The sequence below is a fragment of the Dryobates pubescens genome, chromosome 1 (genome assembly GCF_014839835.1).
Source record: "Dryobates pubescens isolate bDryPub1 chromosome 1, bDryPub1.pri, whole genome shotgun sequence".
Lineage (NCBI taxonomy): Eukaryota > Metazoa > Chordata > Aves > Piciformes > Picidae > Dryobates > Dryobates pubescens.
The window spans coordinates 20,340,515-20,365,672 of record NC_071612.1 but is presented as its reverse complement, the minus strand read 5'-3'; the positions used below and the strand labels follow the sequence as shown (position 1 = coordinate 20,365,672).

General features: G+C 37.7%; 1 protein-coding gene across 11 annotated transcripts in view; it reads left to right on the top strand.

Annotated features, from left to right (window-relative positions):
* Positions 1 to 25,158, top strand: part of ERC2 (ELKS/RAB6-interacting/CAST family member 2) — a 458,989-nt gene that overhangs the window by 95,373 nt on the left and 338,458 nt on the right. For all 11 annotated transcript variants that reach the window (XR_008462285.1, XR_008462284.1, XR_008462281.1 and 8 more), the window contains 3 exons: positions 1,400 to 1,474; positions 9,488 to 9,643; positions 16,025 to 16,192. Coding sequence is in view for 1 of the 11 variants with exons in the window: in XM_054162220.1 (XP_054018195.1) it covers positions 1,400 to 1,474; positions 9,488 to 9,643; positions 16,025 to 16,192 (399 nt within the window). In the remaining 10 variants the exon portion in view is untranslated. The remainder of the gene's footprint in view (positions 1 to 1,399; positions 1,475 to 9,487; positions 9,644 to 16,024; positions 16,193 to 25,158) is intronic.

Sequence of the window (25,158 nt, the reverse complement as noted above, 5' to 3'; positions counted from 1 at the left end):
TGAGTACCATGTCCTAAATCACTCTCACTACTCAGTCTTTAAAGAATGATTGATTGATTGTCAAAATCACCAACAAGCAATATGCTTGTTGCTAAACAGAACAAGAAACATGTTGGTAATTTGTGATAGCAAAAAATCCCCAAACTAGAACTTTTAAGCTTGTGGGTTATAAGGTAGGCAAGACTCAGAAAAGTGCTAGGATAAGCTGAGGATGTTAGAATACTAAATGCACACAATCCATGGTTGATTTTTTTTTTTTTTTGATTGTTAGTATATCAGATGATTGTTGAGTTGTACATTGTTTGCTTCTCTCAAGAAAAGGGGATTTGAGAGATGGGAATACAGCTAATTAGGGCCTACAGTGTTATGTGTTCGTGATCCCCCTTCCTTGAACTCATGAGGATGAGCTGAGAGAGGCGTAATTTGGAAGACACAATAGGGTTCCAGAATAAACTAATGTTTTGTGGTCAGCAGACCAGGTATAAACATATTTTTCATGATTATAAAATTATTTCAAGTGTGTGTGTAGAGCACTGGGGTCGAAGGAACAATGAAAAGCAGACATCTACCATGGAAGTCTTGTACGGTAGAGGGGAAGGACTCTAGTCTAGAACCAGGACTTTATCTGTGTCCTGTTTCAGTTTTGTTTTCTAGTAAACTGTTAGGTGGTTTGTGAAAGGGGAAAAAACATCACCAAAGTCTTAAATGATGCTTCATTTTACCTTTATATTGCTCTGTGTAACTATGTGATGTTTTTTATTGAGCTGTCTCATACCAAGGCACAAATCCTGTGTTGTGTAAACACCACTATTCTGGTAACTGTATGTCTTAACTACTGCAATCTATTTTTCTTTCACCTGTGGATTAAGATGCATCAAAAATAGTATGAAAATGTGAAAACTGAAATTTAATTGCTGCTGTAGAGGGTGCTGCCTCAACCCACTATATAATTATTATCCTTAAAATGTCAAATTTAAATATAATGTCTTTAAATTACTTAGATATTAGAGGAAAAATTAAGAAGAAAGTACAGTGAAAGATTTTAAATGACTTAACAATGCTTGAATTAGTAACACAACTGAATTAGTAAAGGCTTGATGTTCAGGCAGGAACAGCAGCATTGTATTTGGACTAAGAAATTACTTGCTGGCTTTGTCACCATTGACATTAATTATTGATAGGGGTTTCAGAAATAGCGCATGTGCTGTCAGAGTTGACTGTAATATAAGACAGGGACTGCAGTGATCCTTAACAGGCTTATAGAAAGGGAAGCACCTGTAGCATTTGGACTTGCATGCTTCTAATCACCAGACTTTTATTTTATTGTAATAAATTCATGAGTGATTAAAATAATGGAAAGATGACTCATCAGGCTTATTTCTATCGTGTCCCTCCACAGGAATTACATAGAAGAACCCAGCTTCAGCCTGAGCCAGCAAAGACAAAGGCTCTTCAAACAGTTATTGAAATGAAGGTATGGTCTTTGCATGTTTTCCTATACATTATTTTTGTAGCAGTAACTTGTGTACTGGGATGGAGTTAATTTTCCTCATAGCATCCAGTATGGTGCTATGTTTGGGATTTGGGACCAAACAGTGTTGATAACATACTGATGCTTTAACTGTTGCTGGACATTGCTTAGAGCATCAAAGCTTTCTGTTTCTAATTCTTTTCACACCCTGTCCCCCAGCTCCCTCCAACTCCTCCACCTTCAACCCCCCTGTCCCTGCAGCAAGTAGGTTAGGAGTGGACAAGAGACTGGGAGAGAATTCACTGGAACAGGTGAACAGGCGACCTGAATTGACCAAAGCAATGTTCTGTATCACAGTACCATAAAATGTCATGCTGAGCAATAAAACTGAGGGGTGGACTTTCTGAGATAGTCATTTGCCTTTCCAAGTAGTTGTTATGCACAGTGAGGCATTCCTTTCCTGGAACTGGCTAAGCAGCTGCCTGCTGATGGGAAGATCTGGATGTGCTGGCGTGTGCCCAGAGAAGGGCTGCAAGGATGATTAGAGGGCTGGAGCACCTCTCCTGTGAGGACAGACAGAGAGTTGGGGCTGTTCAGTCTGGAGAAGAGAAGGCTCTGAGAAGACCTTGTTACGGCTTTCCAGTATCTTAAGGGGGCCTATAAGAAAGCTGATGAGGGACTTTTTAGGGTTTCAGGTAATGATAGTAGTAGGGGGAATGGAGCAAAACTAGAAATGGGTAGATTCAGACTGGATGTTAGAAAGAAATTCTTCACCATGAGGGTGATGTGACACTGGAACAGGTTGCACAGGGAGATGGTAGAAGCCCTGTCTCTGGAGGTTTTTAAAGCCATGCTGGATGTTGCTCTGATGTAGTGTGAGGTGTCCCTGCCCATGGCAGAGGGATTGGAACTAGATGATCCTTGAGGCCCCTTCCAACCCCAACAATTCTATGATTCTATGAATTCCATAATGTGCTTGGATTTAAGTATTAAACTGGCTTTATCTTGACCCATGAGTTTTCTCACTTTTGCTTTTTTGAGTCTACCCCCTCTCCCACTTAGCTACCTACCAGGGTTAACACAGACACCTTGATTTAAAACTTTACTATGAAATCATTAAATGCTTCTTTTCACTTCTCAGTTTATTTTGCTGTGAAAATAAGAATACTTACAATTTCTTTTTCCCAGTCTGTTTTCTTAGTAAGACTTCATTTAAAAAAATCAAGACCAGCATTGCAGAGTAAGAGAATGGACTACTGCTTTTTAAAAACTCTCAGGAGGCAGGAGGGGAGTTTCAAGTGAGCCATGGTAGACAAACAAAAACAAACGTGAATTGTCCCAGGCTAATATAAAATGTTTTAATTCTTGATCTTCAAAATCAGCACTTTTGTTTGTGATTAGTTGGCCAACATTTTGCATCTAACCTAAGAAAACATTCATTTCATCCTCAATGTGATATGACAAAATGTGATGAGACCTCCTATCTTAGTCCTGAATATAGTGTCCTCTTTTTGATATATAATATTACCAAAGTGTTGTGACTTTTTTCCCTCACAGTAACAAGAGATTAGAATAATAATTTAAAAAGTGAAAACTGGTATTTTCACATAATTCTGTATGTCTGGAATTTAAATCTCTAAGAAAAATACCATGAGACTTGAGGTAATTTGTGAGTTGGCAATGCTGCCTGAAATACATTAATGATGGTCTTTCATTTCAGTCTTAAAGGGAAGTACAAATTAAAGGCCTCGTTCTACCAGTGACTTCTGTTATGAGCAAATGAGTTCAGCATGTCTGAACATTGTGGTAAATACACAGTTAGAATAACAATGTGTCTTGATAAATACAGTATCTGCCTTTTAATAGATAATAATTAGTTTGGATTATATGAATTACAAGGAAGGTACATCAGTTTCAATATTCTGTCTTCTGATGTGTATTTGCCTTGAACATTCCCTGTTTATTCTAGTTCAGAAGTCTGTGTGTGAAATGTGAAATGGGTGTTTCATGCAGTAACTTGTTACCCTAAGTATATGGGAAAGTAGGCTACAGGCTGAGAAATTTCTTTCATTCTACTAATATTCAGAATTCTACATGTAAAAGATTTGGGATACAGATATAATGTGTTAAAATAATGTATAGTCTTCTGTGTGGGTTAATAATGTGAAGGTTGTGTTGCAAAATAATCTGTAATTTCTCTTCCTGTACCAGTGCTCTGAAAAGAATGGGGATGGTGGGGACGTAATACATGAATGACAGATGAGGACTGTAGTTGCAGCCACCCTAGCAGTGTCTGTCCCTGAAGACAGTAATAGCCTTTCTGTTTGTCCCCAGGAGAGCTGGGTGTGGTGCAATGTTCCCCTTTTAAAAAATGTGATCCTTGTAGCAAAGGCTTTCCTTTGTCATGGGTGACGCTGTAATCCTGTTGCTGGAGCATTCTGATACAGAGCTGCCTTTTGGCTCTGAGGCACACAGCTCTTTCTGTTCTTATGAGAACATGCCCCTTTGGGGTTGCCCTGTCTAAAACAGGCCTAATATCAAAAGGAAAAGGGACAAATGTAAGATGTTGAAATCCATGTGATTTAAATGACAGTTTTCATTGCAAGTTCCTGCTTTGGAATGTTTTCAAATAAATTCAAATTGTCTTAATCCAGACAACATTTGTTTTGAAAAAAATGTGGAACATTTGTTTTGAATGATCACTCATTGAAGCAATAATTTCTCTACAGTGTTGAGGGTAGGAGGAGGGAGGGGATCACTCTGTAATATGGCAGTCTGAGGCCATATGCTCCCTCCATGCAGAAGCTCCAAGCACTGTGCATTTCTCTTCACTGCACCCAACTTCTTCCACTCCCTTGCCACATTAGCTTTTGTGTGAATCTCCTACATGTCTCTGCCAGGAGGCAGCTTTCCCTCCTTCCTAAATCCTTCTATTCTTTCCTGCAGTTTGCTCTTTTCCCTTGACACTACTGAATGCTTTCTGTCCCTTTCCCCAGTCAGTTCTTCCTTTTATCCAATAAGGTATATCCATTTCTCTTACCTATCACCTCATATGTTATTTATTTATTTGAAGTCCTAAACATCATTTGTTCTGTGCTGCCTTTCCTGTCCTGCCACGCTCCTTGTTTATCTCTGAAAACTTTGCAAGTCACTACTTGCCTTTTCCTGTAGCAGTTGTATTTTGTACAGAACTATTGTTTCCTTGAACCATGTCTATCTTCTGCATTTTTATTTAAAAAAGGGCAAACAGAAAAGATAAGACATTCACATCCTGTGTCTTGGCTCTTGTTTCTGTTGCTTTATTTATTCCTTTTCAGATACCTGTTGTCTTTTCAGATGCGTCGCACAGGCTTTTTTTCCTTAACTCTCTGGTTTCACTTCTTAGATATGTTTGCTTCCACGTATCTCATGTCTTTTGCTTATTCTTTCCCTTACATTCTTTATTCTTTGTTCTCTTGTCTGCAACAGACCTTCTCCAGAAGCTGCTCTTTCTGCTGGAAACTAGTCACAGGTCAGAAGGAGGGCACTGTGCTTTCTTTTCCCATGTGCTCCCTTTATTCCCTCAAGCTCCTCTTTGTTTTTTGATCTTTAAAGGTTGCTTCCAACCCAAACAAGATCATGATTTTGTGAAGTTATTCATACAGTTCCAGGCTTAAACCAATGATACTACTCGAGAGAGGAAATCAGAAATTAGTTGCCTACACATATGGCATAGAGCTCTCCTGTATTGACCACCCTGAAATATATGTATACTCTAACAACAAGAATTAAAAAACCTTTACAAATGTTAGGCTGTAAAATATATCTATATTTGTGGTTTACCTTACTTGCAGAAAGAGCCATCTTTATGTATTGATCCAGCTTTGATATTTCAGGTATGGGTTTGATTCTCAAAATGTGTGTATGTGGGTTTGCAGTGCAACATATTCTTATTAAGATTGCATGAACTTTTACTTTCCCTTATCTTCCAAAATAAACCTGAATATTCTCTCTATTAAATTGACAAAGTTAAAAAAGAATATAGTAAGAATAAGTGTGTATGGTCTGTTGATAGCATGCGTGCATATGTACATTTAAATGCAAGTTTTATTGAACCTGAAGTCTCAAATATTTGCTTCTGATTTCTTGTTGAGTGCCCTACAAGCAGGTTGGATTATTTTATTTTATTGTTTTTTGTATTTGAAATGATGTTGTAAGACAGGCTGGAATGCTGTACTATTTACAAATGTTTTGCCCTTTTCCCTTCCACTAAGTGCTCAGGAAGTGCAGTATTGCACACTTGTAAGGGCTGGATAGATAAGATTCATGAACATTATTGTGGAAACTTGTTCATGGAATTGTTCTTCTTTCCACTGCTGAGTATTTTCTTCAGCATCAGGACACATACTAGTTGCTTCATGTTCCAAAAGAAATGGATTTCTACTAGGTCCATCATAGACATATTCCTACCTTCTCTCACAGAATATCTTCAACAGTATTCTATTAAAGGAGGTGAGGAAGAAGTTTTGGTTACTGCTGGAGGGAGGCGATAGATTAGGGTGAGTGCCCTGATCTGTATCACTAATTTAGAGGGCCTGACTGGAAAAATCTGCAAAATGTTGTATTGTTGTAGAATACAGAAGATGTTTTTTAGTGCCATTTAAATCTAACTTATTTCCTTAATACTACTGGAAAGGAATCTTTTTGTGATTCAACACAGACCCATGTAGTTTTTAAGAATGCTGCTAATGTGGATAAGTCTTAGAGGTTTGAAGAAAACACTGCATCTGTTCCTATTTCAGTTTCTGAAAGATTGCCAGACCCTGTGCCACAGCAGCAGGTTGAAAGTTTTCCAACTAAACTTTTCTATGGGAAAATGCTGATTCAGCTGAATCAGATGATTTTATGGGAATATGCCTATTCTGTCAAAACCTTTAGTGCAAACAAAGCTATCTTAACTTTCTTTCCATCCTGTAAGCAACGAACCCAGCTCCTTTGGGGCACTACACATTGGGCACTCTAGGCTGTGTCTGTAATATCTCTGACCTGTAAAGTTCCTCACTTTCTATGAAAATTTTCTATGCTGAGGCCATATTTCTATGAGGCCAAAATTTTCTATGCTGAGGGAGCTATGAAAATTTTCAGCTTTCATATGCAACCCACCATCCTATCTGGTGTAGCTGCAGACTTGCCAGTCCTATATTGTTCAGACGTAATGGAACAGAACCTTAGACTCCTTGAACAGCCGGTGAGTGAAGGTGGTGTCTGACTTCTCTTCTGTCTTGTCACCACTGATATTTTTAATAAATGATTCTAAAACAGATTTTATTCTTCACAATTTGTGAAGTTTTTAGTTTTGTTCCAATTATTTTTCCAATTTAATTTTTTAGGTGTCATGACCCAGTATCCTGAGCCAACCTTGGGCAGCAGGGAAGGTTGTGCTAAGATTCAAAAATTCCCTTGGAGTAAATAAAAGTGTACTGATGCCAAACAGTTGATGGGTTGGGTTCATTAGAGTCAGTGAAAACTCTCAGTAATGGTCTGGAGCAGAAGGAAAGTGGGAAGAAAAAGATGATGACAGAAAGAGAGTGGAAGATATCACCAGTCCTTGGATCAGTGGCAGGTGTGCACCCCAGCAGGGTTGTCTGTGCTAGATGCAGCACGAGGACTCTGGAAATTGTGCTCCTTTTATACCCTTTTGGCAGGGAAGGAGGTGGGGGAGGTGGGTGTCCATCTCTTGAAAACACAAAGGGAGGTGAGCGCTCCAGTGCAATGTCTGCCATTGGCATTTCTGTGGTGCTCTTGCAGTGATTTTACAACAAAGAGAATTCCCACCAGAAATTATCTCTTTTCATTGTTAAGCCATCTGCCAGGCCAGCAGCTCTCCTCGAGAGATACTGAGGGCTATCAAAGCTATCACCCTGTCTATTCAGATGAAGTATGTGACAGATAATTTTGAGACAATAGTGTCATTGGGCTCTCACAATAGGAAAACTAGTTTCACACAGCTGTAATCACAATATGCAGAGATTGATTAAAAATAAACTTTTCTTGGAGAGTTCAAACTTGTGATAAAGTAGAAGTACAGAAAATGCTTCTGAAAGTTACATTAGATATTTCTCATAAAGCTTAATTGTTGTTCAGTGATGTCTAAACTTTATTTTCTATCACGTGGACATGTCCTTCCTCAAAAATCTTTTTCCAGACTTCACCATAATTTTCCCAGGGAACAAAGTGAGGCTCTCAAGCCTGTAGTGCCCTAGTTTGTTCTTTTACTCTTGTCTTCAGGGTAAATGCCTCTAGTTGTCAGGGATCTCCCTTGGTTTCCAGAATTTTTCGAAGATGGTAGAGATTGGATTTGCAAGGACATCGGCCGTTTGTCTCAACACCATTGGATATAGCTTCTTGAGTGCTATGGATTTGTATGGGTTGGCAAGCCCTGATGGAATTCTCACTGTTGATAATCCTCTTTCTCAAACCCTTTCAATTAAGTAGAGCCCTGGGAGACCTTGTCATTGAGGCAAATGGTTGTTTCCTGCATTGTTCAGATTAATTTGAACTGAAGCTCGCTTGCTCCGGTGTTGAAGGCACTATGGATAGTTGTTTTTTTCTATGCAGATGGTCTGTGCTATCATTTATCAAATGAATGTGACAGCTCACTTTTCTAAACAAACTGTCTCTGTATCCCAAATACTTTCATTAATAGAGATATATAGGAATGTTCTTTGTGGTTCATTGTGTGACATCACTTTGCAGAGAAGCTGTGAGGTTCTAATGATAATTTTGGTGGGACCATATTGTGTGAATTACTGGGTTTGACTCACTAATAGTAGAAGAGATATGGGCAATTAAGTTTTTATTTACATTACAAAAGAATAGTGTTATTAACTAGGGTAAATACCATTTGAAATGTGTCATCCCACACAGGAACAGGATTAACTGAGAACAAATATCCTTTATTTCCTTAGTTGAAGGCATAAAGGATATCCAGGATACTCTGCTCAGGCACTCTAGTCAACAGTATCTGCACTTATACGTATCCTGATCTCACTGAACCACATTCTTTTGTTTGTTTAGGTGTTTTTTCCTTGACCTCAGTGAAACAAGAACATCAGCCTGATCTTCTTTTTAATTTTTTTTCTTTTTCTTTTTTTTTTTTCAAATGAGTGGTTGTTCCTTCATGCTCTTGAACTGTTTGTCTGATCTTCTCAATCACAATGTTTTCAGTTTCTTAATGTCTGCAAGCAGGGCCCTAAAGGGGATTTCCTAATGAGTCATTTTGCAATGCTCTTTTAAACAGAAAATTATCTGAGGAGTTTGGGTAATCACTTTTTTAATCTTCCTGAATCTCAGTGAAGAAATTGACTTGCAAATGACTTGCAGCAACAAAACCAAAAAATAAAAATCACTGGATGCTTTCAGTGGTGTGTTGGCACATGTGGCAGCTGTTGGCTGTAATGTAGAATTTTTTTAGTGGTTGTGGTTTTGTTTGTTTTAGGACCCATAATAAAAAGTGCTAAATCCCCTCTTAGTGATGTGTCTGAACTAGTAGAGGAAAAGTATATGAGGGGACAACTTTTCTGCTCTTGAAAGCAGGCAGAATTCTATGGAAATAGGGAAACAGCCTGAGGCTGAGCTGCATAATGAAGTGGCCTGTAGTCCTGCCTTCCTAGACAAAACTTTGTGTTTAAGGGTTTGGAAGAACAGCCAGGCTTAGATGATTAGCAAAGAAGTGAGGTATGTTATCATGGTCACATAGGAAGGAGAGCATCTTGCATTCACCCTTTATCTCTCATTGTGTAGGAATGAAGATGGAATTTCGACCACAATGTATTCTTTACAGAGTACAAACAGAAGATATCATTGCATATTCTTTTCTCGTGGTGAAAGAGGTCTAATTCTCCATTTGTGACATTTTCTAGTACCATCTATTTTTATATCATATTATGTGATGTTCATACAAGTACAGTTATACTTTTGCTACACTTTAATACCCATTTCATATAATTTTCAATACTCTTTTTTTTTATAACATAGGATACAAAAATAGCTTCGCTTGAGCGCAATATAAGAGATCTTGAAGATGAAATACAGATGCTAAAGACAAATGGAGTTCTGAATACAGAGGACCGAGAAGAGGAAATCAAACAAATAGAAGTTTACAAGAGTCACTCAAAGTTCATGAAAAATAAGGTACTGTCTATTAAGAAAATAGCATAATGCTGTTTAAGTAATGGAAGTTCTACCTTGACTCTTTTCAACACAAGCAGCTCCCTGCATCCTTTCATTTGGTAAATCCCTGCTATGCAATACAAAGTTGCAATGGAAAAGTGAAGCGTTTTGGATAAATGATGGGTTAACCCATCACAGTATGTTTTGATCTGGGAAGAGTTCACAAAGAGGTTATTTCACCACTTCTGCAGAGGCTACTACAATCCTAAATCCAGAGCATATTCCCTTTTCCCTTTCTTATGTATGGTGGTTTAGGGTTTGCTTTTTGAATTAGTTCATAATGTTGATGTGCACCATTTTGGCAGAACTTCAGTTGTGCTTCACCCCTCTCCCCCCCATTTTGACTGTAGTTTTACAGTAAGGGCTGTTGTTCATAGATGATGCCAAGTTGTAATCTTCTAGTATTTTAAAGACTTGCAATTTGATGACTTTGTTCCTGCAGAGTACCTTTAATTTCAAATTATCATACATAGGTAATTGAGTTTTCCACAGCAGATAGTAGCAATTTCCTGGTATCAGGCTCACAAATCAGTATTGCTTGATCATTGTTTTAAAATATATTAGATATGATGTCTAAATTGATGTCCCAGTAGGTCTTTTTACCTCCTTTCATTTTGATATGCTCAGCTGCTGTCTAAGTAAAGATGAACACTCTAATAGTTCTTTTTTAAATGTATGAATTCTAATATTTATTTTTTGACATTTTTCTACTTTCTTTAAATTTGTCATAAATATACATACTTTTAACAATTTATGCTCATTTATTCCCAGCTCTCTACCTTGAATAAAATACTGAATTAAAGTACTCAATTAAAAGGAAAGAAAATAAAAATAAAATGGATGGAGATTGAAACTGATGCTCCCTTTTTCACACAAATAAATGTAGGGTTTGGAAATAATGTTTTAAATAATGTTATTTGTGAGCTGTATTAAGATGAGGTGAAACAAGGCACAGGAGTCTGAAGTGGAAACACTGAAGAGGAAAGCCATCTGTCTCATCTCTTGCAGTGATGTTAAAAATTTAACCACAATGCCTGAATAAAATCTAGGTGAACAACGTTATTAATAATGTTTATTATGAAATCTTACTTTATTTTCAAAGTCTTTCTATCCTAGTTATTTGTTTGTGTTCTTGTTCTATTTAATATTTAGGGGAGGTTTGTGTCTGTGTAAGTGGTCTGTGTGTGGGAACTGAGATGGATCAATTCACTTTTTCTGAAATGTGTTTTTGCAGCTCTGAAAAAAACTGCTTGAGGAGGAACTGGTACTATTACCTCTCTAGAGGCCATGTAAGCAAAACCAGTAGGAGTTAATTGACTTCAAGCATAGTTCTCTGCCTCCCATTGTCTGTTGGTGCTAAAAATAGTAGTGTAGCTGTTTAAGTAGAAAGTCTGCAGTATCAGGTAGATAAATACCAGTACCATTCTTTCAGAGTTGGACAAGCTGTATGCAGCTTGTTGATGGTCAGAGAATGAAATAGTGTCAGCACCTTCTGGAGAATCTTAGTCCTCTGATTTTCCATTTTGTTGTGTAAATTAGACCTTCATTATCTTCTTGACAAGATGCTTTTACTTTGTCTGAATTCCGCACTGAGTGTAGGAGTACGAATATTTACCGCTGTGTGTAGTGTTGGATACTGAAGATTTTCCCATCTCTGTAGAGCTGTTGCTGTTGCCTGGTTTGGAAAGTGTAGGATCTTGCTAACTCTATCACAGGAAATGCTGGTGTCTTGGGACATTGGGACACATTTTTATCTTTGGGGTTTGCTACAGAAGAAATGGACGTGTTAGTGCCCATATGGAATTAATCCAGGTTTATAAAAAAACCAAAACAACCTGAAGCTGAAAAAAGTAGCTCTTATGGAAAGTAGCTAAAGTTCCTAAGTGGCATTATCCTCAGGAAAATTATATTGCCTATTTAAATATTGTTAACTTAAAGCAATTCAGTTTTAGCAATTTGTAGCAAAACTCCCAGTGCACCACAGAAAACCTGTTGATACAAAAATAATTTACAAAGCCTATATTTTGTTACAGTCTTCTGATGTTTTTGAGAGGAGGAGCTTCAGTATATTTCCGTGGCACAGGGAGAAGATAAGACTATTAGGCATGCATTGTTTTGTCACAATCTTCTGATCTCTGATAAATGTCACATTCTGATGAAATTTTGTCTGCTTTCTTTCACCAGTCCTTTTCTTCCACTTAAAATTGAGATTTGCAGCTGAAGATACTAGTTTTATCATTCCTCTGTGAACCTTTCAAGGTGGAAAAGTATTTTTTACCTGTCAGCAAACAGATCTTATTATACCTGATCTGTTGAACCTGAAATTGTTGATAAATTCTGATAAACAGAAGTATTGATTGATGGCAGAGCAGAACAAAACTGTTCTCATAGCAGCCTTAGGTGCTAGAAAGCTCTTAATGCTTCACATTTATTCTGGAAGTTTAACTTTGTTTAAATCTATTCTTGATTTAAATAAATGGGCAGTTATTAAATGCAGGCCAATACTGAATATTATTTATTGTACACGAGTGACGGAATCTTGGGAAATGTTCCTTTTCTGAAGTTATTCTTAGTAATATTAACTCGTTTCAAATATATAGGCTTTAATTTTGACTTGCAGTTAAATAGAATTTGTAGAAATGAAAAGGGATACTTAGGTTTTATTTCTTTCCTTTCCCACTTAATGAGGACTCCCCTTGCTCAGGTTTTGAAGGGGCAAAAGTTGCCATTGCTCACGTGATAGCGAAATTGTTAAAACAAATCTTAATGTTTTCATAACTAAATGATATAAAGCTTCAAATGTCTTCATGAAGACTATGAAGAATATGCATAGGGGAATATGCATTTAAAAAAATAATTTCTGCTTTGCAAGATTTCCCTTTCTTACTAGGGTTCCATCCTTTGGCTAGCAGCCAAATATTTAATGGAACACTGATGCTTTTTTCAGGTGTAAATTTGCACTCTGGAGTTTAAGTAGTTCTTTGAGTATTAGAACTCTTGTGCTATCAACAGGAATGACTGAAGAAAATCTAGTGACAGTTTAGTATGAATCTAGCAGATTACTGTTGAGTTTGAAGTATTAATTAGGCTGTAATAAGGCAGTCTGTGTATAAGAATTTTTCACACTGCATAAAGGAAGTGTGCAAGTTCTAGGTGATCCTGTAGAAGAAATGTACAGGAAAAGAATTACAGCATTTTGACCAATATGGCATTTGGAATCTACAGATAGACTTGCAGTCTACTGTATGCAGCCACTTCACTGCATTTGCATTGCTATTGGTTTTCCTTTACTTAAATCCTTCACTTTAAAAAGCAGTTTTCATTTATCACAGGAGATGATATCCTTATGATGCAGGATCAGTGTGGTTTCATTTAATGAAATGATTTACTTAAAGATTTAGCCCATTAATTTTAATACACAATATTCAAGGGAAGAGCTCCGATTGTTTTGATTTGGTTTTTTTTTTGCCTCCTACTTTATGTAATGTCATGTGAGGTTTTGCTGTATAAAACCAATAATATAAGAAAAAGAATAATGGCTTTCTGGAATTTGCCAGTGTCTAAGAAGCTGAAATTATGGGAGGTGACAGAGATTCATAATGGCCTTAGGAAAGGCAGTGAAGCAAGATCGTATTGGGCAATGTTGAAAAAGCGGTGACAGGCAAATTACACATACGAAATATGTGAGGTGGTGGGAAAGTCAGGGTCAGAGAACAAACATGGAGCTCTTTAGATGCTACAGCATTTACACCCAGACTTATAGGTCGTTTTCATGGTAGTCTTTTTAAAGTACAAAAGCGGTTTTGCCTTTGTCTTTTTTTTTTTTTGTACTGAGATCAGGAAATCTCATTGAATTGTGACTGCTGGCCTTCCATCCCAGTTAAGATACTACAATGTGTACATGTTTGTACACATCTGCTGGAGACAGAAATTTATTTCATGTCCTGCATACTTTTTTTTGGTACACTATTAGACAATGCAGTTTTATATATATAATTAAAGAAAAAAATATATACCCAGGTCTTAAAATGTCTTTTAAAAAAATGTATGTGGTTTGTTGTTATGCCTTTGGTATTTTTGATACCTTTTTTTTTTTTTTTTTTTTAAAATGAAGTTTTAGTACATTTTCACCATTATACTTTAAGAAAACACCAGCCAAAAAGCATAATTACTCAGTACATTTTTTTGGGGTGAGTCTTATTTTACTTTTGTCAAAAGGTAATTTGAGATCTCTTACCACACTTTTAAACTCGTAGCAATATATAGGTCTTGTAGCCAGAACTTTATACTAAACAGATTCTGTTTCTAGAACACAGAGAAAATACCTGCAAGGAAAATGAAGCTTTTTTTTTTTTTTTTTTTTTTTTTTTTCAGTTGCTGATTATTTCTCAGGGTGTAGGTTGTGTCATGGAAAAAATCAGGAAGAGTTTCTAGGAGAGATTAAGTGTCTGTGATGTTCACATGGATCTCATATAAAGCATGTGATGTAATCAGATTGGCTGCAGATCTACATTTTGTCTTTATATCTTGTAGACAGATTTTCCCATTGTTCATTGTGTATACATTTCTGTCTCAGTTGCCATACTTTGTTATGTGTTCTGGCAAGGGATGGGGGAAGATGGTTTGCTTTTAAGAGAAAGTTTTCTTTTGCAGTTTCTCACCTGCAGTCTTCACCTTTTCTTGACATCTGATTTCTGTATGCCTCTTTTTTTTTTTTCTCCTTACTCTGGTATTTTCAGACTGTGAAGGTGATTGCTTTTAGTGCAGATTCTTGATTTTGATACAGTAGCTCAGAGAAGGCTAGCCAAGCACAGTAAGTAGCTAGACAAATATGTTGACATTTATAAAGAGAAATAAGGAATATGGACTATAGTTGGAATAAACATTTTTAAAATTCATTTTTAAGAATGCACTCATAATGCAAAATAGAAATGCTTTCATCAGCAGTAAATGTTTCCAATGACTCTGCCATATGATATTCTCAATATGTGAAATATTTTGATATGTGAATCATTAGGATGTAATTAAGTAGGATCAGATTGTGGATGCATGCTCTGTTTTGTTTTGTTTTGTTTTGTTTTGTTTTTTTGTTTTGTTTTTCTCCCTAGGGATTTTTTATTCACCTTTCATTTAATCCTTCTAAATTTCTTGCATCTTGAATATCTGTTGGGATGTGCCCGATGGAAGAGAATGCAAAGACCTCTAGCATTTCTCTGGTTGTTGCAGAATTGAAACTTGAATTTTAAAGAAAAATATCTAGGTGTTACAGTCATCAAGATGATTTTCCAAGCACAAATGAAGTGTGGTTTCTCTGAGTTATGCAGATGCCCTGAGGCATCTTATTTCAAATAATCCTCATGAGGTGATGTATCTGAATTCATCTGGTGACAACTGTTAATACACAGAACTTTAAGAAAGGATAGCTATGTCACCTAATTCACCATCCTTTAGCATCATTCCGTGTATTGTCCAACACTTGTTTCAGATCCATATATTCTAAATCCACCACACTTCTGTGTTCTGTGACTACCTTGTGCAAAAGGAAGAATAATCACAATTCCATGACATTTACAGATGAACCTTAAATTCGCTTAAATTCAGAAGCTGCCTTAGCGACTGCATTTCTGCTGTTTCCCCTAGGATATGCTTTTACAACCTCACAGACCTTGCACTCTGTGGAATTTTTTATAACATTTTCCCCAGACTTCTCTTAAGTTAATCTCTTTGGCTTGGCTTTCCTAATACCTGAGAATTCCATATGAACTGCCAGGGAGTTAAAAAGAGAGTTGGGAATGGTCATCAGCAAGACATTTGCAAGAAGAGTCAGGTTAAAATTCTACTTCCTAGTTTTCCTCACCTTACCAAGATGCCTGCTTTTCCTTATCAGGCTCATAGAAAAACCCTGGATTCACACTGGCCAATGAAAAAGCACAAGAATCATGCTGTGGAAAGAAATAGCCTATTGGATTGAGTTTATACTTTTATGAACAGTAATTTTTCTATGCATTTTTGGTGTTCTGCCAGACTTGCCTCACACAGAATAAATTCCTTTGAACTTAAGTGAGGTCTGTGGTGAATTTGTAAGCCAAATCATCATGTATTATCTTTAAAAGTTTCCTTTTAACTTCTCCAATAGACTTAAGACAGGGCATGTTAAATTACAGGAAACTGTTGAAGTTTTGAGTATCAAGGTCTGAATCTGAATTTTCTTCCAGCATTTACAGGTGTCTGAATTTTCATATGTAATGGGTTGGGGTCAATCATGGTCATTCACATCTTTCAGATTTGAAATGCAACTGTGAATTGGAAATGAAATTAATGATCTATTTCCCCCCATTGCAGATTGACCAACTGAAACAAGAACTCTCAAAGAAAGAATCAGAACTTCTTGCCTTACAAACTAAGCTTGAAACCCTTAGCAATCAAAATTCAGATTGCAAGCAACACATAGAAGTGCTTAAAGAGTCTCTTACTGCCAAAGAACAGAGAGCTGCCATACTTCAGACAGAGGTATTGTATCTTCTAATCATAAAATGCAATAGAAATATTTTGTCAATAGCACATCAGGGTGATTATGTGCTTGTTGCAAGTTTGTGCAGAAGGCAGTTTGTTAAAGAATAGTGAAACAATAAAAAACCTTTTAAATGCCTATATATTTATATATTTGGTAGTACACCTGCTCTCATTCTAGAGGTATTTTAGAAGCACCTGTGATTACATTTTAAGAAGTTGTGTATGCCTAATTCTTACTGGCTTCAATGGGAGGAACCTGGGCATTAATGTTTTGATTACTGTGATTTCATTCCTTGGTTTTGCATCTATTAGCTCAATGGCTTTTCCTTTTGGTTGCTCTGGCTTTATGCTTCCTTTCTACTGTGCATTTCTATTCTGAAGGGTGAAGTTACTGGGATCTGTTGATAGGTACATGATATTAATCTTTGGTTGTATTTTCATGTAAAATCTATTTATTTAGAGGTATTAATAATTCCAGTCTTTAAAAGAAGCCAGTGTATTAGTTATGTAGGTATCTAGAAAGCTGTATCATAAAAATAAGGGTAATGGAATACAGTTGAAAGGGTTGTCACATTTTATGGAACGTGTAAATCCAGTGTGAGAAATGTCTGTTAGTTAATTCCTGTGCATTTAACACACTTCATATATGTGGAGCATGCAATACTGACTGGATTGAAAATAAAATGGAGAAGTTTTAATGTGTACCCTTTTGTCCTGGTTTCAGTGGGATAGAATCCTAGGCCAGCCACGGTCTGTAGCCTATTAGCAGTTTAGAGTCAGCCGGGGCAGCTGACCTGAGTTGTCTGTGGGTGTATCTCACACCATAAACATCACACTCAGTATAAAAGGAGGAAGTTTGCTGAAAACATGTAGATTCTCCTGTTGGGTCTCAGGTTCTTCTTGATCCTTCTTGCCATCCCTGGAGGAGCTTGCTTCCTATTCTGCTCCTAAGGATTGCTTTGCTGTTTATTGTGACTGCTGCACAAAAAACCAAAACTAGACTTATTCTCATGGAAGCAGGGAATCAATATTTCTAAGATTGTGAGTATCCCTCTGTGCTGTAACTTCTGTGCTGTAACTTCTGTGCTGTAACTTCTGTATGTTACAGAGATACAGATGAAATTTTGGAATTTCTAGCTTGTGTTTAGTAGGCTAGCCAGCATATGTATGTAATACAAAGTAATTGTAACAGAGCAAGGGTAAGAACTCCCTCAATTTTGGCAGACCTCAATTTGGCTTTCGAGTAGTAAAGATTACATATGTTAAATCTTTGTCTGTGCAAATGTGTTTTGCAAGGTTTGTATTGCCTGTTGTACTGCTGATGGTGATTAGTTCCATTGGCTCTCCATTAATTTGATTTCCCAATTCTTGGAGATTTGATAGGTGGAAGGTTCAGTGGATATGGAATTGGCTGGATGGTCACATCCGGAGGGAAGTGGTTTGAAATTGAGATGGAGGTTGGTGAGAAGTGGTGTCTCTCAAGGTTCCATACTGGGACCAGTACTGTTTAATGTTTTTATCAATAATACAGACAGTGGGATCCAAGTGCATCATCAGCAAGCACAGGTGAACCTCATGAGTTCAACAAAGCCAGGTGCAGGGTCCTGCACCTGAGTTGCAACAACCCTCATTATCAGTACAGGCTAGGAGATGAGGTGATAGAAAGCAGCCCTGAGGAAAAGGACTTGGGAGTTCTTGTGGATGGAGAAGCTGGACATGAGCTGGCTGGTCAGAAAGCCCTGGGCTGTACCAAAAGAAGCACAGCCTACAGATTGAGAGAGGTGATTCTGCAACTTTTTTCTGGTGAGACCTCATTTGGAGTACTATGTCTAACTCTGGAGCCCTCAACACAGGAAGGGCATGGACCTGATGGAGTGGATTCAGAGGAGGGCTATGAAGGTGATCAGGGGTCTGGAACACTTGTCCTATGAGGTCAGGCCGAGGGAGCTGGGGTGGTTCAGCCTGGAGAAGAGAAGGCTCTGGAGAGACCTAGTAATGATGTTCCAGTACCTGAAAGGGCCTACAGGAAGGCTGCAGAAGGACTGTTCACAAGGGGCTGTGGTGATAGGACAAGGGGCTGTGGTTTTAAATTAGAAGAGATTTGAATTGGATGTTAGGCACAGTTTTTTGGTTTTTTTTTTTTACTATGAGGGTGGTGGAACCCTGGAACAGGTCATTCAGGGAAGTAGTTGGAGTCCCACATCCCTTGGAGATATTCATGATCTGGCTCAACAAGGCTCTGGGCAACCTGATCTAGTTAGGAATGTCTCTGCTCACTACAGGGGGTTTGAACTAGATGACCTTTGAAGGTACCTTCGAACCCAAATAATTCTTATTATTCTATGATTTTATGGTTCTTTTTGGGATATGGTACATTTTGAGATGCATTGGAAGCAACATGAAGAAAACAACTTCCAATTCCAGTTATACACATGTACTGATGCAGTCACTACTTATACAAGGGTTTACAAAATAATTTTGATATAACAGGAGATTTAACATGGAATATAACTTCACTTGCCTCAAAATTTCTTCTACTTTGAAAAGATTGCATTAGAGAGTGTGCTGTCATATGCACCTTTTACCTATGAGGCAGAGACTTTAAATAACAGGTGTTAAACTTTAAATGATGTCAGCAATTTACCTGATCCTAATACTTTAATAATGTGCATCCTTTGGTCAATATTAATAGCATCTCTCTCTCTCTTTTTTTTTTTTTTTTTGTTAAAATCCATTTAAGATGCACTGAATGTTTTATTTCTTTCCTGTACTTTATGAATGAGATGCAGGGCATCTCAAATGTGAGGAATAAGATCTTTTATGTTCTATAGGTAGAATTAAGCACACTATGTACCCAGTGGTTTGTCAACCCAGGACACATCAGGAAAGAACAGTGTTTTTGTTTGCTATTTTAAAACCTCAAAGTTGTTGTAGGCATGTGGCAGGTTGTACAACTTTCTATCTAGATGATTAGATACTTGGGGGTTAGGAAATAAAGAAGGCTTTCAAAAGTTAACATACTTTTCACCTCCTTGGAATACGCTTTGAATCAAGAACTCCATAAAACTATTTGTCTATCCAGTAGGGTGTTTTTTTTCCCAGAATAGACTCTTTTGACAACTTTAAGCTAGCCATAAGCAATACTCTCTTATATAACCAAAGACAGGATTTGTCATAAATTGGTGTTAGAATGTTACTTGATTTCTCTAACAATCATGAAGACAGATAGATCCCTGTGTTGAAGGAATTTCACAGACTAGAAAATAAGATTCTTTAAGGCTGATGTGTGTGTTCTAAGATATTCTATTGTTACATATTTTTAAGACCCTTGGGGGTTTGGAATATTCCTTGCCACTCAGCTATATGCTAGGGAGTTTTTCTGATTAAAGATGATTGTAAGATATCCTTTCTCCACAAACTCTTCTGTTACAACTTCCAGACTGGGTGTGCAGTTGCGGGCTGGAGCTTTGAGGAGCAAAAAAGATGGACAGGGGCTGAATTTGTAGAATGCTACATCTATTCCTGTAGGCCAGACTTCTTGTTTGTTATCCATACTTAGACAAAAGCAGAAAGAACACATCCTTTGATTCAAGGAAAAAGAAGACATCTCAGTGCAAATTAATGACTGAGGCTATTATTCAGGATGGAAATGCCTCATTTTTCTCTTACTTTTGCCTGCTTATTTGACTTTCATATACTTTGACTAATCAGAGGGCCAGTATCTGGCATTAAGAACTAATTTTTTTTTTTTTTTTGTTTGCTTTATCATACATTTCAATTAACAAATTCATGCCTTTGGGCTTCATTCTGCTGTTTTATCCTGTACAAACTAAATGTGATGCAGCAAGACAGGAAAATTAAAAATGATGCCTTAGAGTGAAATGTTCCTTGCAACCATAATTAGTTTTATGGGAAGCTAATTTGGTAATCTCTTCAGAAATATCTATTTCATATAATTCAATAATGTGTCTTCAATATTCAGAAATGTCTTTCAGAAGGACCTTTTGCATTTCTAGTTAATTTTTAGGTTGGTGAACGCTGGAGAAGTAGAATGTTTAAATCTCATATGCAAATTTTTCAGCAAAGACTCGTATTTTTGAGAGAGGGTAAATGTAGGTTAATTCCAAGTACCAGCAGAGTCCATTGATGTTTTGTTTCTGGTATATATATTAAACTGTGTTAAATTAAAACAACACCTCAAAAGCTCCCATAATGAACCTCATATATTTTCTGCAGAAAATAGTGTCCTTGCAACAAGAGACCCATGGAAGGATAAAGGGGCATTTTGTGTGCTAAACCCAGGATCCTCCCTAGCAGACGCCTAAAGATTTACGTGGTGATCAAGCATGTGGCCTTCCAGCACTGATGGATGAGGAATAAGAATACTGCTTTGCCAGCTGGGCTTTCTCTGAGGCTTGGGTTTTTAGCTGACTAAGCTAAGGGCTAGACTGTGCTGTGGGAGCAGTCCAGCAATGATTCTAGATATTGCAGGTCTCGTTCTCTGCAAGCAAGATTTGGGGAAAAGATTTTGTTTGTTTAGAATTACTGTGTCTTTCATGTCCAGGCCTCAGGCCTTATCTAAAGGGAGAGCAGTGACTTCCAGCAGCAGGTGGGAAAGGCAAATGGCAACCCTCCAGCAGGTAGATATAATTATGGAAGGAATTTTGTACTGTGCAAGCTATGGTTGGTTGTTCCCAGATAACTAAAGTTAATAATAGTGGCCTGTATTAAGCCCCACACCTTTCTTCCTGCATATCCATGTTGTCTATTTGTAGAATGCATAGCTTTTGTTAATTATCCCTGTAGAGCTTTGTGCATTCCAAAAACATGCTCATAACTTGCCTTGAAGGTTTTCTTTCTAAAGGTCAAAGTAACCATCAAAGGCCACTTCTACTCAGCCTGAGCTCTACTCAGCAAGAGCAATGAGATGCTCAAATTCTTTAATAAAGCCTGTATTTAATCCCTTAATTGCTTTGTGACCTTTCATCAGACTCTCTCCAGCATGCTGATGTCTCTTCTTGTACTGAGGAGCCCAGAACTGGACACAATACCCAAGGTATAGTCTGACCAGTGATGAGTAGAGGGGAAGAGTCACCTCTCTCAGTCTGCTGGCAACACCTCTTCTAATGCAGCCCAGTATACTGTCTGGCTTACTGCTACAAGGGCACATTGCTGATGTTCAACAGGGTATCTACCAGGACCATGAGGTCCTTTCTGCAGAGCTGCTTTCCAGCTGGGTGGACCGCAGTATATACAGGTGCATAGAGTTGTTCCTCCCTGGTTGTAGGACTTTACTCAATGTAATCAGAGTTATGATTCTTAACCTCTGCAGAATGCTGACTACTACTGAGAGGCATGATGAGTGTATCTGTTTATACAATGTTACAGCAGATATCAGAAATCAGAGGACATCTGGAGTTTTTGGATGAGTACCATTTCCTTCAAATAATATTAATTGGATCAGACTTTGAGCAGAATGGAACTTTGTCACATGATGTGAGAAAATGTAAAGCCAACAATAAGTCTAGATTTAAACACTGTGCTTTTTGTATGGTGTTTCTGTTGTCTCAGTGATGCCAATGTGTGGTTGTTTGGGGTTTTTTAAATAGGTTTATTTGACTTAAAAAGCTATCATCTGAAGTTTTTATCGACAGCTGAAACAAAAAGTTATAGTTCTGTAAAGCAATAACTATCATGGTGGCCAGAGCTGGGAGGTCTGAACATGGTTTATTGCTAGTAGGAAAAATGTTCGGAACCAGTCCTTAGAAAGTTCACCACCTCTGCTACATGCATTTCATGTTGTTTCATGTTGTTCCATGTTTAAGGGTAATAGTGCCAAACTATGTTAACTTTTCCTACCCTAATGTGTATAGCCTTTTTTGATTATGTCTCTATTAATGACAGGAAAACCCTGAGGTCAGAAAAAAAGGAGCCAAGGTCAGGACTCCAGCTACAGAACACTGAAAATGTCAGTGTGCTCCATAGTGAAGTTTTTAAATGAAGAATATTATACTTGCTGAGATTTTACTTGTATTTTGAAAAATCTATCAATGTTAATTTTTAGATGAAGCCTTGTACTGTTACAAGCAGAGGGAAGGAGACCAAACACCATAAATAATTATTTTGATGGTTCAAAAAGACACACATACTTTAAAATTTGGTAGTGCTGTCTGAGACTGTATCTGCACATACTACCACAGTATCAGTCAGGGTTGGAAGGGACCACAAGGATCATCTAGTTCCAACCCCCCTGCCATGGGGCAGGGACACCCCACACTAGATCAGGCTGGCCAGAGCCTCATCCAGCCTGGGCTTAAACACCTCCAGGGACGGGGCTCAACCACCTCCCTGGACAACCCATTCCAGGGCTTCACCACTCTCATGGTGAGGAACTTCCTCCCCACGTCCAGCCTGAATCTCCCCACGTCCAGCCTGAATCTCCCCACGTCCAGCCTGAATCTCCCCACGTCCAGCTTCATTCCATTCCCCCCAGTCCTATCGTTACCTGATATCCTGAGAAGTCCCTCCCCAGCCTTCTTGTAGCCCCCTTCAGATACTGGAAGGCTACAATTAGGTCACCTCGGAGCCTTCTCTTCTCCAGACTGAACAGCCCCAACTCTTTCAGTCTGTTGTCATAGGAGAGGTGCTCCAGCCCTCTGATCATCCTTGTGGCCCTTCTCTGGACACGTTCCAGCATGTCCATATCCCTCTTGTAATAGGGGCTCCAGAACTGGATGCAGTATATTTGTAGTGACTGGCACTTAACATCAGGAAAAAAAAATTGTAAGATGATGCAAATAAATTCACTTCAGTTGGGTAGCTCAGTGGGGAAAAGCAACAATTTTGTAATGGTAATAGCAACGTATTTAGTGTATCGTTGCTTTAGATTACACACCTTCAAACTGGCAGGTGTTCTGATTGAATGTTAATGAACTGTGAAATAAATACCTGTAAACAAATTTTGTAAATTGTGAGCATAGCCCTGTCAGTTAAGAAGATGGATTAGAAAAATAGGTGAAGTCTGTTGGTATGTTCAGCATACTTGTATTAATGCAGAAAACCTACTAAACATCACGAGGAAAGGTGATTACAATAGGTATTTATTGCAGTCTGGTTTTGCTTTTAAAGAGATCTGTTTACAGGGAAGGGCTGTGAAATCACTTCTTGGCAGCTCTTAGTTTGCATAAAGAGCAAATAAAACTAGACAACACAAAATACTTGGAACAAAACTACAAATGCTTTATTTTCTTTCTGTTACAATGTTGATAGTTGATAATGCTTGAAATATAAATCTGCTTTTAATTTTACAATAGTAATGGTATAACTACAGTTATTTCACATTTTTTCTCAGTTACTTTTACTTGGAAATGGAATTTTTCTATTGTTTTGTGATTTTTCTTTTTTTTTTTTTGTTTCAAATTGGACTGGGCCAGATATTTCAGTGTGGTCTCTTCTGTTCAGCCAGTGTATTGTTCTTGTAGAGCTGCTGTGTGTGCAAAGGAAAGCTCACTCACAGTGCAAAGCATGGTTCTGAGGGCTTGTGTGCCATTTATTCTGTTACTTCATAGCTGTTCACAGCTTTCTTGATGGTGTGTTGCATGGTTCAAATGGAGTTGCATGTCAGGTGGAATTTGCCACCCATTTCACATTTTTATGTACAGTTTTCATGTTTTGTGTGCCCTCGCAACAGTTTAGAAAAAGAGGAACATAGTGGAAAGGATGGAAATGTCAAGACTTAAACTGAATGCTTAGTTTAGCAAAATTCTATATTTAAACAGAACTAAACTCTGAAACAAAGCTTTTTTTGTCTGTCTATGGGAGGATTTCAAGGCCTGACTGTTCAGAGGCACATCAAATGGTATGTTCTGATACCAGCGCTCCCATGTTTTGGGCAGGATGTTATACTAGTGACCTCCTGAGACCCATTCTAACCTCAGTGACTCTATGGGACTTCAGATGAAGTTCTTTCAAATACATGATGGGTAATACTGTCCCAAAGATGTGTATTTTCTGCTTTGTGGGTTATTGGAATGGCCCATTGGAATGGGCTGCCTGAGGAGGTGGTGGGGTCGCCATCGCTGGGGGTGTTCAGGGCGAGGCTTGACAGGATGCTTGGTTCCATGGTTTAGCTGATTAGGTGGTGTTGGATGATAGGCTGGACACAATGATCTTGAAGGTCTCTTCCAACCTGGTCTGTTCTGTTCACTAGCATTCATTTATCCAGAGAAAGATTTAAGATTGATTTATACACTGCCTCCCCACCCCCCAAATGAATCCAGTCTTAATGCTAGTTTGAAATGCTCTTTCTTTTGGTGGCATCATTATTTTTATTTCATAAAAAATTGAAACAGAATTGCCTCAGGGAAAGGTGACTAAAATGGTGGAGAGTTCCATTTGCAGGGCCTGTAGAAAGTGGTGCACAGAGAGGAAAACACAGATAAAAAGCAAATGGGAAAGATGAAATGTCAAAGATAAGGCTGTATACTTCATGTGTAAAGACTTTATGCAAGTTGTTTTGAACAAATAGTTTAATGAATGTTAGATTTCTCTTACTGACAAAATGCTTTTCATTTTAATCTATTGTGTTTAATTAAAGTGATAAATATGTTTCCTCCCAGTTCTTAATTTGCAGAAAATCACCTTGTTGCCATTGAAAACTATATTCAATTAGCCAGCTTTAATGGGTCTTTATAGCTGTGCAAAACTTGATGTGAGAAGATAAATCAGCATTGAATTAGGCTTGATTCTAGTGGATGGAAACTATTAGGAAAATATTAGTACTGTTACTATTTTTTTGTCCCTAGATAGAGAGATTTGGAGAGGAACTTTGATGGGACTGCTTCACAAATGATTCTTTGAATAGTCTTGCATATATGCTATTGCATATATTGTGGTTAAGTCTAAAGGTGCCCAGTTATGATCCTAGTATCCTGGTAGTGTATGCAAAGAAAAAGCCACTTCAA